Source organism: Syzygium oleosum, unplaced genomic scaffold (assembly GCF_021117445.2).
Source record: "Syzygium oleosum isolate NSW1041296 unplaced genomic scaffold, Sole_v2.1 Sole_v2.24, whole genome shotgun sequence".
NCBI classification, from domain to species: Eukaryota; Viridiplantae; Streptophyta; class Magnoliopsida; order Myrtales; family Myrtaceae; genus Syzygium; species Syzygium oleosum.
Window position 1 is genome coordinate 2,231,634 of NW_026607508.1, and position 11,500 is coordinate 2,243,133.

Consider the following 11,500-nt stretch of genomic DNA (forward strand, 5'->3'; position numbering starts at 1 on the left):
ATGGCGAATTGGGAAGAACTCCCACAAAGGATCCTGAAACTCATCGCTTGTCGACTAGCCATAGAAGACCTTTTAGCTTTTGGAGGGGTGTGCACCTCATGGCAGTCCGCTGCCACCAAAGCCCTGTGTCTCATGACTGATGCGTACAACAATGTAGCTAAGTTCTCCAGCCTCTCTACAGGGAGAATTTACCCAGTGCGGTTGCCAGGATCTCTTGCCCAGACCTTGTCTGCACTAGGATGGATACTCGTGTCAGAGGGGGCCAGCGAGTACCGTATCTTCAATCCGCTTTCGCGCGTCAGCATCGAACTCCCCGCCTTGGAGAAGCTTCACCGCGAGTCACGTCTTAGTGCGGAACTCGACGGGCTGAAGAGGCTCTGGTACGGCCGTGGGATCGACAAGATGGCGTTGTCCTCAAGCCCTTCTTTGTCCAGGAGCTACACGGTCATGATCTCTTATACCGGATCACAATGGTTTGCCTTCCACAGATCAGGAGAAGATGCGTGGACCGTAGTGAGTCCTGTGACGGATCTGATTCAGTTGACCGTCCTTCGACTGATTTATTACGATGGGCTATTTGTGGCCTTGGATGCGGGGGGTCAAATAATGACTCTTAACGAGAGAGAGCGGCGCATGGAATCGCGACTATTTCTAGGGCTTAGTTATGTTGAAGGTGAACCGTATCTCGTTGAATGTTCGGGCTCATTGCTAGTGGCTTGGAAGATATGGGGCGAAAAAGATTCGAGTTTTCAAAGTTGATTTGGAGAAGGGAACTAAGGAAGAGGTCAAGAGCTTGGGGAACGCGTCTCTCTTCTTGAGCGTCAACTCTTCACTCTCGGTGGAGTTCAACGGCGAGTCTTGCCTTCCTGGGATCGAGCCAAACCGCGTCTATTTCCCGGACTACCAAGATAATAACATGAAGAGTTACAGCATGGAGGACGGAAAAGTCGAGACATACTTTGATGCAACTAGCAGACACATCTATGAAGCCCAATGGTTCCGACCTAGTTTTTGAACTTAACGTTTTGAATTTTTTCTCTTCCTCAGTTGAAAAGGATATTGTAGTCGGCTTTCCAGTTTCTCAGTTTCTCCACTCTCCCACCATCTTTGATTACTTTCATTTTATCTTCATCAACTATTGATACGCTCCCCTAGTCTCTCTCTCTCTCTCTCTCCTGCGTTAAGACGATAAAATGCATAACAAAATGGCACTGATAAAAATGTTTTCTTAAATTTTTAGTTGTGAAATTGGATAAGCATAACATTAAATATGAATGATCAAATAAAAGTATTTTATTATGTCGCAGCGAAGTTTTAAGATTTCGTGCTATTCCCTTTATTAAAATATTCACTTTATTTAATGAGTTTGATTCAATTGAAGGATATGGTGGTAATCTTTCTATTTTCGCACTTTCTCCACTCTCTCGCTATCTTCATCACTTTCCTTTTCTCTTCAACTATTGATACGTTCCCCTACTTTGTCCGCTCTCTCACTATCTAAACCATCTTTTATATATTCATATCGTAAGTGAAGACAATAAGAATGCATAACTATATGGCACTGGTTAGAAAATATGAAATTGAATGAATATGACGTTGACTAAGAAAGACCGAATTAAAGTATTTTCTCATTTTGTAATGGAGTTTGGATGGAGTAATTGAAAAATGTTTGCATGTGGAAAGGGTAGAGAAAAAATTGAGTTTAGAAGGAAATGGTGATAGCTGAGAAGGAATTGGTGCGAGAAAACTATTTGGCTGGTTAGAGGACAGAGACACTTTTGGCAATACAGAAAAAGCTATTTGATCGGTCAAGAGAGAGGGTTATTCTCAACAATTAGAAAATATTGGAAACACCTCCCTATTCTAAAGAGGTTGATTGATTCCACGCTCTCAATGACAACAAATTTCAATAAGCTAATTAATGGGAGGGTGATAATTGAACATTTTGAAGTAATTCAATGACCTAATCAAATTTGTTGAAAGATTAGGAGAGACATTATACATTAAACATAAATAGAGGTATCTAATCACACAAATCGAAAATTTATCGGAGGAGCTGAAGTCCGGCTGCACGACCCCCAAGAAGTGCCTCCCACTATTCACAAGGCGGTAACAAAATTCCATGAACTCGTATCTATTGAGAGTCGTCAACTTGTGTTGGATGAGAGTCGTCATGCTGCCGAGGTCTACTTTCTAGAGACTTCGAGTCTCGTATAGGAGAAGCCAATTGGAGATGGAATTTTTAAAGATTTTCAAACAAAAAGGATTTTTAAAGATTTCCAATCCTATCTTAAGTTTCAGATTTTCAAAGATTTCTAATCTTATCTTAGGTTGCACTAAATATATGATAAAATATTTTTACAATCTAGGGATATTTGAAGGATTTCAAATTCCCCTTTATCTTACCATACCCCAATTTGAATATGAACGATCAAACGTAACCTTAAATAAATCATGTTACTAGTGGATAACGTCTATCCCACGGCCAGAATTGCTGTTATGGTCCAATAACGGCTCTTCACTACTTCCTTCTTAACCTTTTTTTTTTCTATCCTCCGTCTTGTTTTGATAAGATCTACTTAATTTGAAGTGTCGCTTTTGTTTACTTAAATATTGCCTAGGAAAAGAGTAGATGCTTTGCACATGGGAAGAAAAATAAGCAAAATAGATATGTCAGGAAAGATCTAGATTTAAAGTTTTGTTTATTTAGGGAGATAAACCCGAACTTTTTTACAAGGTAACAAGGATATAACTCATCAAACACATTACGAAGGTCTGAATTTAAATTTAAAAATAATATATACATAAGAAATTATCATTAAAGTGTTAAAAGTCAGTTTACTTTCAAATTACAATTTCACGCATAGTTTACTATGGTGTGGTTATCACTCAATTACATAATACACATGGGTCCTTTTGTAGATTTTATTCGTAAAAGCTTGTAAACTATATTGTAGATTTTATTCGTAAAAGCTTGTAAACTATCTTATAGAAAGATTTAAATCTTAAAACATCAAACCAAGAGGGAACTGTATCTTGCGAGCCACAACACAGAATATTCATTCAAGAAATTTAAAAGAAGCGATAAGATTTGTGAAATAACATGTTGAAAGAGGTAGTTAGATTGGAAAATCCTACACTGAAAAGGAAACTGAATCCCCCAAAAGTTGTCTTTCCTCACATAAGAAAGGACCTGCCGCTCTGTTTTGAGGAATAAATTCATTAGAGAAGTTGCACACCAGGCAAATTGATCATTCAATCTACGACCAAGTAATGGCGAATTGGGAAGAACTCCCACAAGAGATCCTAGAACTCATCGCTTGTCGACTAGCCATAGAAGACTTTTTAGCTTTTGGAGGGGTGTGCACCTCATGGCGGTCCGCTGCCGCTAAAGAGACATACAGAGCGAAATCGGAAGCCCCGTGGCTCATGATTTATGAATACAACCAAATAGCTGAGTTCTCCAGCCCCTCTACAGGGAGAATTTACCCAATGCGGGTGCCAGGATCTGATGTATAGACCTTGTCTGTACCAGGATGGTTGCTCGCGTTACAAGGGGACGGTGAGTACCGTATCTTGAATCCGCTTTCGCGCGTTAGCATCGAACTCCCCGCCTTGGAGAAGCTTCACCACGAGTCACGTCTCATTGAGGAACTCGACAGGCCGGACAGGGTCCGGTGCGGCCCCCCTAGGATCAACATGATCGCGTTGTCCTCAAGCCCTTCTTTGTCCAGGAGCTACGCAGTCATGATCTCATATACCAGATCATCAAGGTTTGCCTTCCACAGATCAGGAGAAGATGTGTGGACGGTAGTAAGTCTTGCGACGGATCTGCATCGGTTCACGGCACGCATCCTTGGACTGATTTATTACAATGGGCTATTTGTGGCCTTGAATGCAGATTGTGAAATAATGACTCTTAACTGGAGAAATCGTCGCATGGAATGGCGACTAGATCTAGGGCTGAATTATTATTTTGACAGTGATCCGCATCTCGTTGAATGTTCGGGCTCATTGCTTGTGGCTTGGGCGATATCGGCTGAAGAGTATTATGGACCTGCGGAAGAGATTCGAGTTTTCGAAGTTGATTTGGAGAAGGGAACTGAGGAAGAGGTCGAGAGCTTGGGGAACATGTCGCTCTTCTTGAATGGCACCTCTTCATTCTCGGTGGAGTTGAACCCCGAGTCCTGCCTTCCCGGGATCAAGCCAAACCATGTCTATTTCCTGGATTACGACGATGATCAGATGAAGAGTTACAGCATGGAAGACGGAGAACTCGATACATACTTTGATGCCCCTGCCAACCACATCTATGAATGGTTCCAACCTCACTTTTGAACTTTATGTTTGAGTTTTTTTCTCTCCTCAGTACCAAGATTTTGATGTCAAATCCGGGTCCACTGGAATGGCCCATCTCCACCCTTGATTGCAAGGCGGGATCAATGGTCAGTACAAAGAATCCTCATTTACCAATTTCGTTGACGGAACATTTGTTAGTAATGGGTATTAAGGTAGATTTTAATTTTTGACGGACTAATTTCTTGGCACGATATGGATTTGGATGTTTTTTGCGGCAGATTAAGGATATAAATCTCAAAATTAAGGATATGTGCGCAAGATTAAAATGATAGATCAGTTAGGTAATCTTCTAAAAATATCAAAAATTTTAATTATTAATTGATATCTACCCATCTCTTTACTTTTATACAGTGAGATGATATAAGGGTAGTTTGGTCATTTGAAAATTGGTTATATATAGTAGAGATAAATATAGATAACAATAGATTGAGAGAACTTAGCAACCCACTGAAAAAATTCCAATGCTTATCTAACTTTTCTAATTAATTAATTCTAGAAGAAAATATAAAATATTCTTTGAACATAGGTAAGTGGACTACATGGAAAGACAGTTGGAAACCTTGGATATCTAACTAGGTGATTGGTTGATTTAAATCGTCATTTGTAATTAAAAAGAAAACTACTAAATGGACCTAATTATCTTTTCAAGTCACAGTTAAAAAAAGGTTAAATTGATTTTCACCCTCGTTCTCATCTCACATTGTAATTGATGGTGTGCTACGATCTTATTTAAATTACTATCATAAATACAAATATTATTTGCTTGATAGTCAGATAGATACGTACCATAATTAGATTATCAGGTTCAAATCTAATTTGCATATAGATCACAACAAACCAATTGAGATTAGAGAGTGCTATCCCTAATATTGTTGGAAGTTGCTAAACATGACCTAGAAATGGGAGTTTGATACACTCTTCGAGATTAAGATCGAATAATTGACCCGACTGGATTGGCATTAATGAAAATTACACTTGTGCCTCTTATTGTGCTCTTGTTGTGCCAAAACACTGGGATATATATATATATTATGTGTGTGTGCACGCGCGCCCGCTCACACATGTAGTCATCATTTTTCTGCAATTTCCTTTTCTATTTTTCTTTACTTTGGCTTGGCATTGAAAAAAAAAAAACTTTGCTTTGCATGATAATCACACCAATGTCTCAAAAATTCAGAATATATCAATTCGATAATTTATTCACCTACTATGATAGGATAAAATTGCATAAGAGCATGAACCCATCTAAATTAATTTTTTTTTTATTTTTTGTTTGATCTAAATCTTGCGTTATGTGTGACTTTTTTTTGTAACTTGAAACATTTGCAACTGTTGGCATAAGTGGGTTCACATGCAAACTAATCATAATTTTTTGAAACTTGAGTAATATTTTTCAATTTTATCACAAGCCCACTAGAAAGGGCTAGAGAATAAGCCGGACCATTTCTAATCTGCCCTGCTTCAAGCATCAAATCAAAACTTTCTAACACATTCTAATCAAACCGGATGAACCTAGAAACCTGTCACTTATCCTAAGTCATTCCTGCATACAACAACTCTCATGTAGAGTAAAACTACATAAATCCCTAACAAGGGCATTTATTAGTAAATTCGGGAAATTATAACAAAACGCGATAAATTAATAAATTAGAAGGATAAAATTGCGCATTAACACTATCAAAAGTTGCATGTTGACTATGATTTTCACTTTTTCTTTATTCTCTCGTTTGCTGTGGTTGTCAAAATAATTTGGCTTAGCCTTCTCCAAAAAGATGCTTTCCATAAGTCATTGGCCAAACAAGTCTCAGCAATAAAGTTCAAAGTCAAAATAGGGACAGTGACTGAATTTTTCTTTTTCTTTTTTTGTATGTAGTCCAAGTGAAAACCCGCGCATGATTTCACATGATTCCACAAAGAATAAACAAATCAAGTAAGTCATAGGTTTGGCCTTGAGTAACGGGACACCGAAAATGCTTGGAAGTGAAATTCGCAATACATAATCCAGAATTGCAAGCAGAGTGATGTAGCTATCTGGAAGTTCTAAAACACCATATAAGTTCTAAAAATGAGTTAAATCTAAATTGTTGGCTCGCAAGTGGCCCTCTTGCCAAGCAGTTTATACGCAGTTGATAGAACTCTCCAACTCCTGAGTTGGACCTTCCCTTATGCGTCAACCAATTGGGCTAACCTAGTTAATGCACTCCATATTATTTTTGCCATTCGTAAGTACTCAAGATTCAAACCTCAATACAATAAGCATCTGGTCAAGCAGTTGCTAACATTCTTGGAGCTCATTCAATTCTTTCGGCCATCATTCGATAACTTGAACCGGACCCAAAAAAGGTTTAATTGGTTTGACTTAGTTGTGTCTTATTGTCTAGGTATTGAAAACGAAAAGATCACATGATGGACAATCATATGATGAAGGATTCACATTGCTTCTCCTTTAGTTCTTTCTCTACTTCAGTGTACTCAGTAACTCTATACTGAGTTTGTATTGTGTTCCCACAAAGGAAGTCCGTGCGGGTGATATCAGCTTAATTATTTTATTTTCGTAGATGGACATACATGTTTAAGAGGCGTTTCGTTGAATATAATACCCAAGAAGAATCACAGCACATACGTATACCATGTGATTTCACAAAATAAATATATGAACAGCCCAAAAATGAAGGAGGGTTAGGATTGCCTGATTTGAACCTATGGAACAAAGTGTTATTAGGGCGCACAATGTGGAATCTTATCAATCATCCATCTTCTTCACTTTGGAGCTCCTGGGTCCACAGTACAAAATGCAGAGGAACCCCATTTTTGCAGATGGACATGAAGGGTAGTATGGCCTGGAGTTGGCGATGTCTTCTCAAACTACGTCATGTCCTAACCCCAGTCATGTCTAATCCAAGATATTGTTGTCATGATGTCTTGGATGAACTTAGACACGAGAGTCCGGCTGTGGAGTGGTATAACTTAATATGGAGTAGCGGCGTTAGCAAACACAATTTTATTGGTTGGCTAGTATGTAGGGATAGGCTTCCGACAGCAGAGATCATATCACGGTGGATGACTTCAGTCGATTTTCAATGTACCTTCTGTAGGGCAAGTATAGAGAACACGACTCACCTTTTCTTCCAATGCGAATGGACAGGTAGCATCTGGCGCAATATTCTTGCGCAACATGGGATTAGGCGTAATGTATGGGGATGGAATGAGGAGCTTCAATGGATGGTTAGAGCAACAAGAGGCAAAGATTTGGCAGCGAAACTCCTCAAAGTATCTTTCCTAGCGACTGTATATTGCACTTGGATGGAGCGCAACCATAGGCGGTTTCAAAACAATCCAACTGACATTCAGATTATTTTGGCGAAGGTGCGGAAAAATGTAAGAGGTAGAGCTTCACTATACAAAAAAATCAAACCTTCGCAAGCTAACTTTGTTTTAGCTACTTTATGGAGACTTCCTACCTCCATATTCTCGAATTATTAGTACTAGTTGTAATGCCGGGGAATGCCCCTAAGCTGCTGTACATCATCTGTTATATACTACTTACATTTTACACCAAAAAAAAATATATATATGAACAGCCCAAATTTTGGCACAAATGCAGCGATTAGTTCTATGGTCGTCGGTGCTAAGTGCAATAATTGATGGATGAATCTAGAGTCAATAAACAGGTATAGAGTGTAGATAGTCAGCATACTTTTACTTCAAAGGTTTTAATATCTGCCTATGAAATCATGCATTTCTGATAATATTTGTCTGGGGACCTTTTGCTGGACGGATTAAAGTTCTCTGAAATAGCGTAAACCCAGCTAGAATAGACATTTAAAGAGTTCGGACCTAAGCAAGTCATTAAAAGGCTTCATCTTGATTCTCGTTCGGATCTCAAGATTACCGGAATGTAAAACCCTTAAAGGTTATTGCCTGAAGCTGGGCAAGAAAAAGATACAGACTCCAACGAAGGGGCACAGAGCGTGCGGGTACTGGCACGTTAAAATAAATAATGCATATGTAGAGCCCGCCTCACTAGAGGATAGGCCACATAAGCCCCCGGAGAGTTTTGACTCTTTTGCTTTGGTGAGGTAATCTATGCAAGGATCCATAAGAGACACCCTGGTTTTATAAGAGGTTCTCTGAAATTAAGTAAAGCCAGCTAGATTGGACATCTGAAGAGCTCAGATGGTGTAGGGAATGGCAAACTAGCTAAATGCATGTGGAAAAGAATGGGGGTGTGGTTACGCATGTAACGGATTAGCAGTCTACAATTGCCCTTTCTGTGGCGCGGCTCAACTATGGTTAAGTCCTAAGTCATCACATCAATGAATGTCCTAAGCATGCTTGGTTCTCTGTTTTTAGATTCAGCATGTTGCTAAAACATGTAGTCAGTGACGTCTTCTTGAACTCCCTTCCTGCATGAAAGTGTGCAAGCGCACGAGAATGTCAATTTAGATGCGACGTGCAAAGTTAAATTGAAGATGACATGTCATGGCGATATTCACATGTGATATGACGTGAAAAACTTTAATGCAAACACAATCTAAAAAATCCTTATAATAATTGACATTGCATGGCAGTTTTGAATTGAAAACATGTCGGAAAAATGACATATTTGAAAATATTCACTTGCAACTCGACATGACAGTTTTGAATAACATGATATGACAATTTTGAATAACATGATGAGAGAAAGACATAAGACGACAATATTCACATGCAACATTACAGGGCATTCGAGATTCAAACATGACAAGAAAAATAGTATGACTGACAATAACTAAAATCCTACTGCGATTCAAATCTCAAGCTGTTTTAGGATTCGCTACCGATTATCTCAAGGTTCATTGGGATACTAAAATCCTAGGTGTTACGGGGAAAGCTAACTATTCACCTATAGGCCAAACGATCCACAAACAACTAATGGGTTTCAATTACGCGTGAGGGGAGAGATAGACGCCCCTAAATCACCCTTTCATTACAACATTCATTCATTAAGTCTAGCATGTATGATCACAGGGTTTCCTAATTTACAAATACAATAAATTTCTTTTGGGTTTTGAAAACATGAAAATTTCGCCGCCCGCCCATAAGTCAAACTGCCGCATTATTGTGCGAAAGACAACTCGGCTCTAACGTGCCATGTTCGATTGGTGTCATTTAAAGATATACGATACATTCAAAGCAAGCCCAATGGATAAATCTTATCCATGTCAATCAGTCATTAACATGATATCTAAAAAAAAAACAAGATGGATCCACTCCAAATAATTTGCTTAACCTATATACATCTCATGTATATTATATTAAAAAAAAGGATTAATACGATGAAAAACTCGAAACTGATACATATGTGACAAATATATCCAAAACTAATTTTTTGACTATCAAATATCCCAAACTGATACACATGTTATAAATTTACCCCAAATTAATTTTTTGACCACCAAAATTCTAAACTAATACGCCTGTGACAAATTTACCCTCTGTTAAATTAGATTAATACTATAAAAAATCACAAACTAGTAAATTCGTGACAAATAGAGAGGTAAAACCCTAAACTGATACACCCATCAACTAATATGTGTTATCCAACTCAGCAATTTGATGGTAAAATTTAACGAAAACTAATAGAGGGTAAATCTGTCACAGGTGTATCAGTTTGTGATTTTTTGTGATAAAAAAATTAGTTTTGGGTAAATTTTTTATATGTGTATTAATTTGAGGTTTTTTGTGGTATTAACCCTTAAAAAAATCAGAGCAAAGGGGACGGATCGAGTCCCATCAAATCAACCTGATCAAGCGGGCATGAAACCAATGCAAAATTTATACATCGTGTGCTAAAAACTAATAGGGACTGATCCATCCCACCATTCAATTTCAGTATTAGCACGCATTTCATACCAACATGCAATCCTTAACAGCGGGTGATAAATAATAATGTCACATCAACAAGCATTCTTGTAAGCATAACATGCAATTCTGATTCACATTGTATTTCAAGCAATTTTATTGCGACGGCATGCAATTCGAAGTTAGCATGTAATTTCCAGGCAACATGTGATCATCATATATCATTGTCGTGCATTTTTACATGTTTATTCGTGCATATAGCCTAATTTGATCCTTCGAGCACACAAACATTCAACATGGTATTTATCTTGATTATTTCGCGGTCGACATTTAAGATCAAATCCAGTCATATTCAATCAGCGTGCCAAGCATTCAGCATGCAAGGCATATAAATTCACCATTTTCAATTCATGGCATTATTTCAAGTTTGAATGCAATTTTGAAATAACAGAGCCATTTATAAAAATCAAAGTTTTATGTTCATTTTTCTATAAAATTAGTCACATACATGGGGCCTTGGTTCGCGAACTGACAGCCTCAATGGACTCTGCTGCTCTGGTCTCTTGCGAACCTAAGATTGGCTTATTTAACACGGATTTTCTACATGTGCATGTAATTTTTTAGCAGAATGAGGAATTAGGAGTGACGACTATGCCATTCAAATTTCTAGGATAAATTTAGCATTATAAGGGCTAATCTTAAATAAAGAAGGATTCAGATCCTACCCGGCGTTCGTTGCGCTCACATTTTCCCTCACCCATTGAGATTCCCTCAGGAATTAATTGCAAAAATAAAACAATTTCTAATATAGAAAATAATTTATTAAATTTGGCGTCAATGTGAAATTATGTTGGATACGAAATATATGACACATTCCACATATATAACTTGAGCAACACGGCACTAAAAAGAGAATTACAAAGTTCAAAATAAAAAGTGGCAATTTATAATGAGATTTCAGCCAAAAAAGGACATGACTTTTACACGATAACGACACTCAAAATCGGCACTTCGTGAAAATAATTGACTCAAAACTTGCAAACATGAGATTAGCTCTCCCCCTTCCTACCAACAAAATAACGAAGACATGGTATAGCAAAAATTGTCTAAAAGTCTTAAACCTATTGTAGGGCGTCAACTCAATTCTAAACTTTTTAATTGTATCAATTAAGCACTAAATCTTTTGATATTTTGTCAATATTGTCCTTCTGGCCAATTTTTATCGGAGATCGCTGACATGGATGCCGGCTGTCCTACTGTTGACACTTAAATTTTGACTACTCATTTAGTGATAAAT

General features: G+C 37.9%; 1 protein-coding gene and 1 pseudogene across 1 annotated transcript; both read left to right on the plus strand.

Moving 5' to 3' along the window:
• On the plus strand, positions 1 to 1,015 carry LOC115661931 (F-box/kelch-repeat protein At1g57790-like; annotated as a pseudogene).
• Positions 1,016 to 1,712: 697 nt separating this feature from the next.
• LOC115661932 (uncharacterized) lies at positions 1,713 to 4,338 on the plus strand. The gene is made up of 2 exons (XM_030584123.2): positions 1,713 to 1,758; positions 3,536 to 4,338. Exons 1-2 carry the CDS (start codon positions 1,713 to 1,715, stop codon positions 4,336 to 4,338), a joined length of 849 nt encoding a protein of 282 aa, XP_030439983.2.
• Positions 4,339 to 11,500: the final 7,162 nt, after the last annotated feature.

Bases quoted from the DNA above. Each gene is read 5' to 3' on its own strand.
- LOC115661932 (XM_030584123.2), top strand. From the start codon at position 1,713: ATGGTGATAGCTGAGAAGGAATTGGTGCGAGAAAACTATTTGGCTG. The intron at 1,759-3,535 runs GTTAGAGGACAG...TGTCTGTACCAG, and splicing joins GCGAGAAAACTATTTGGCTG to GATGGTTGCTCGCGTTACAA.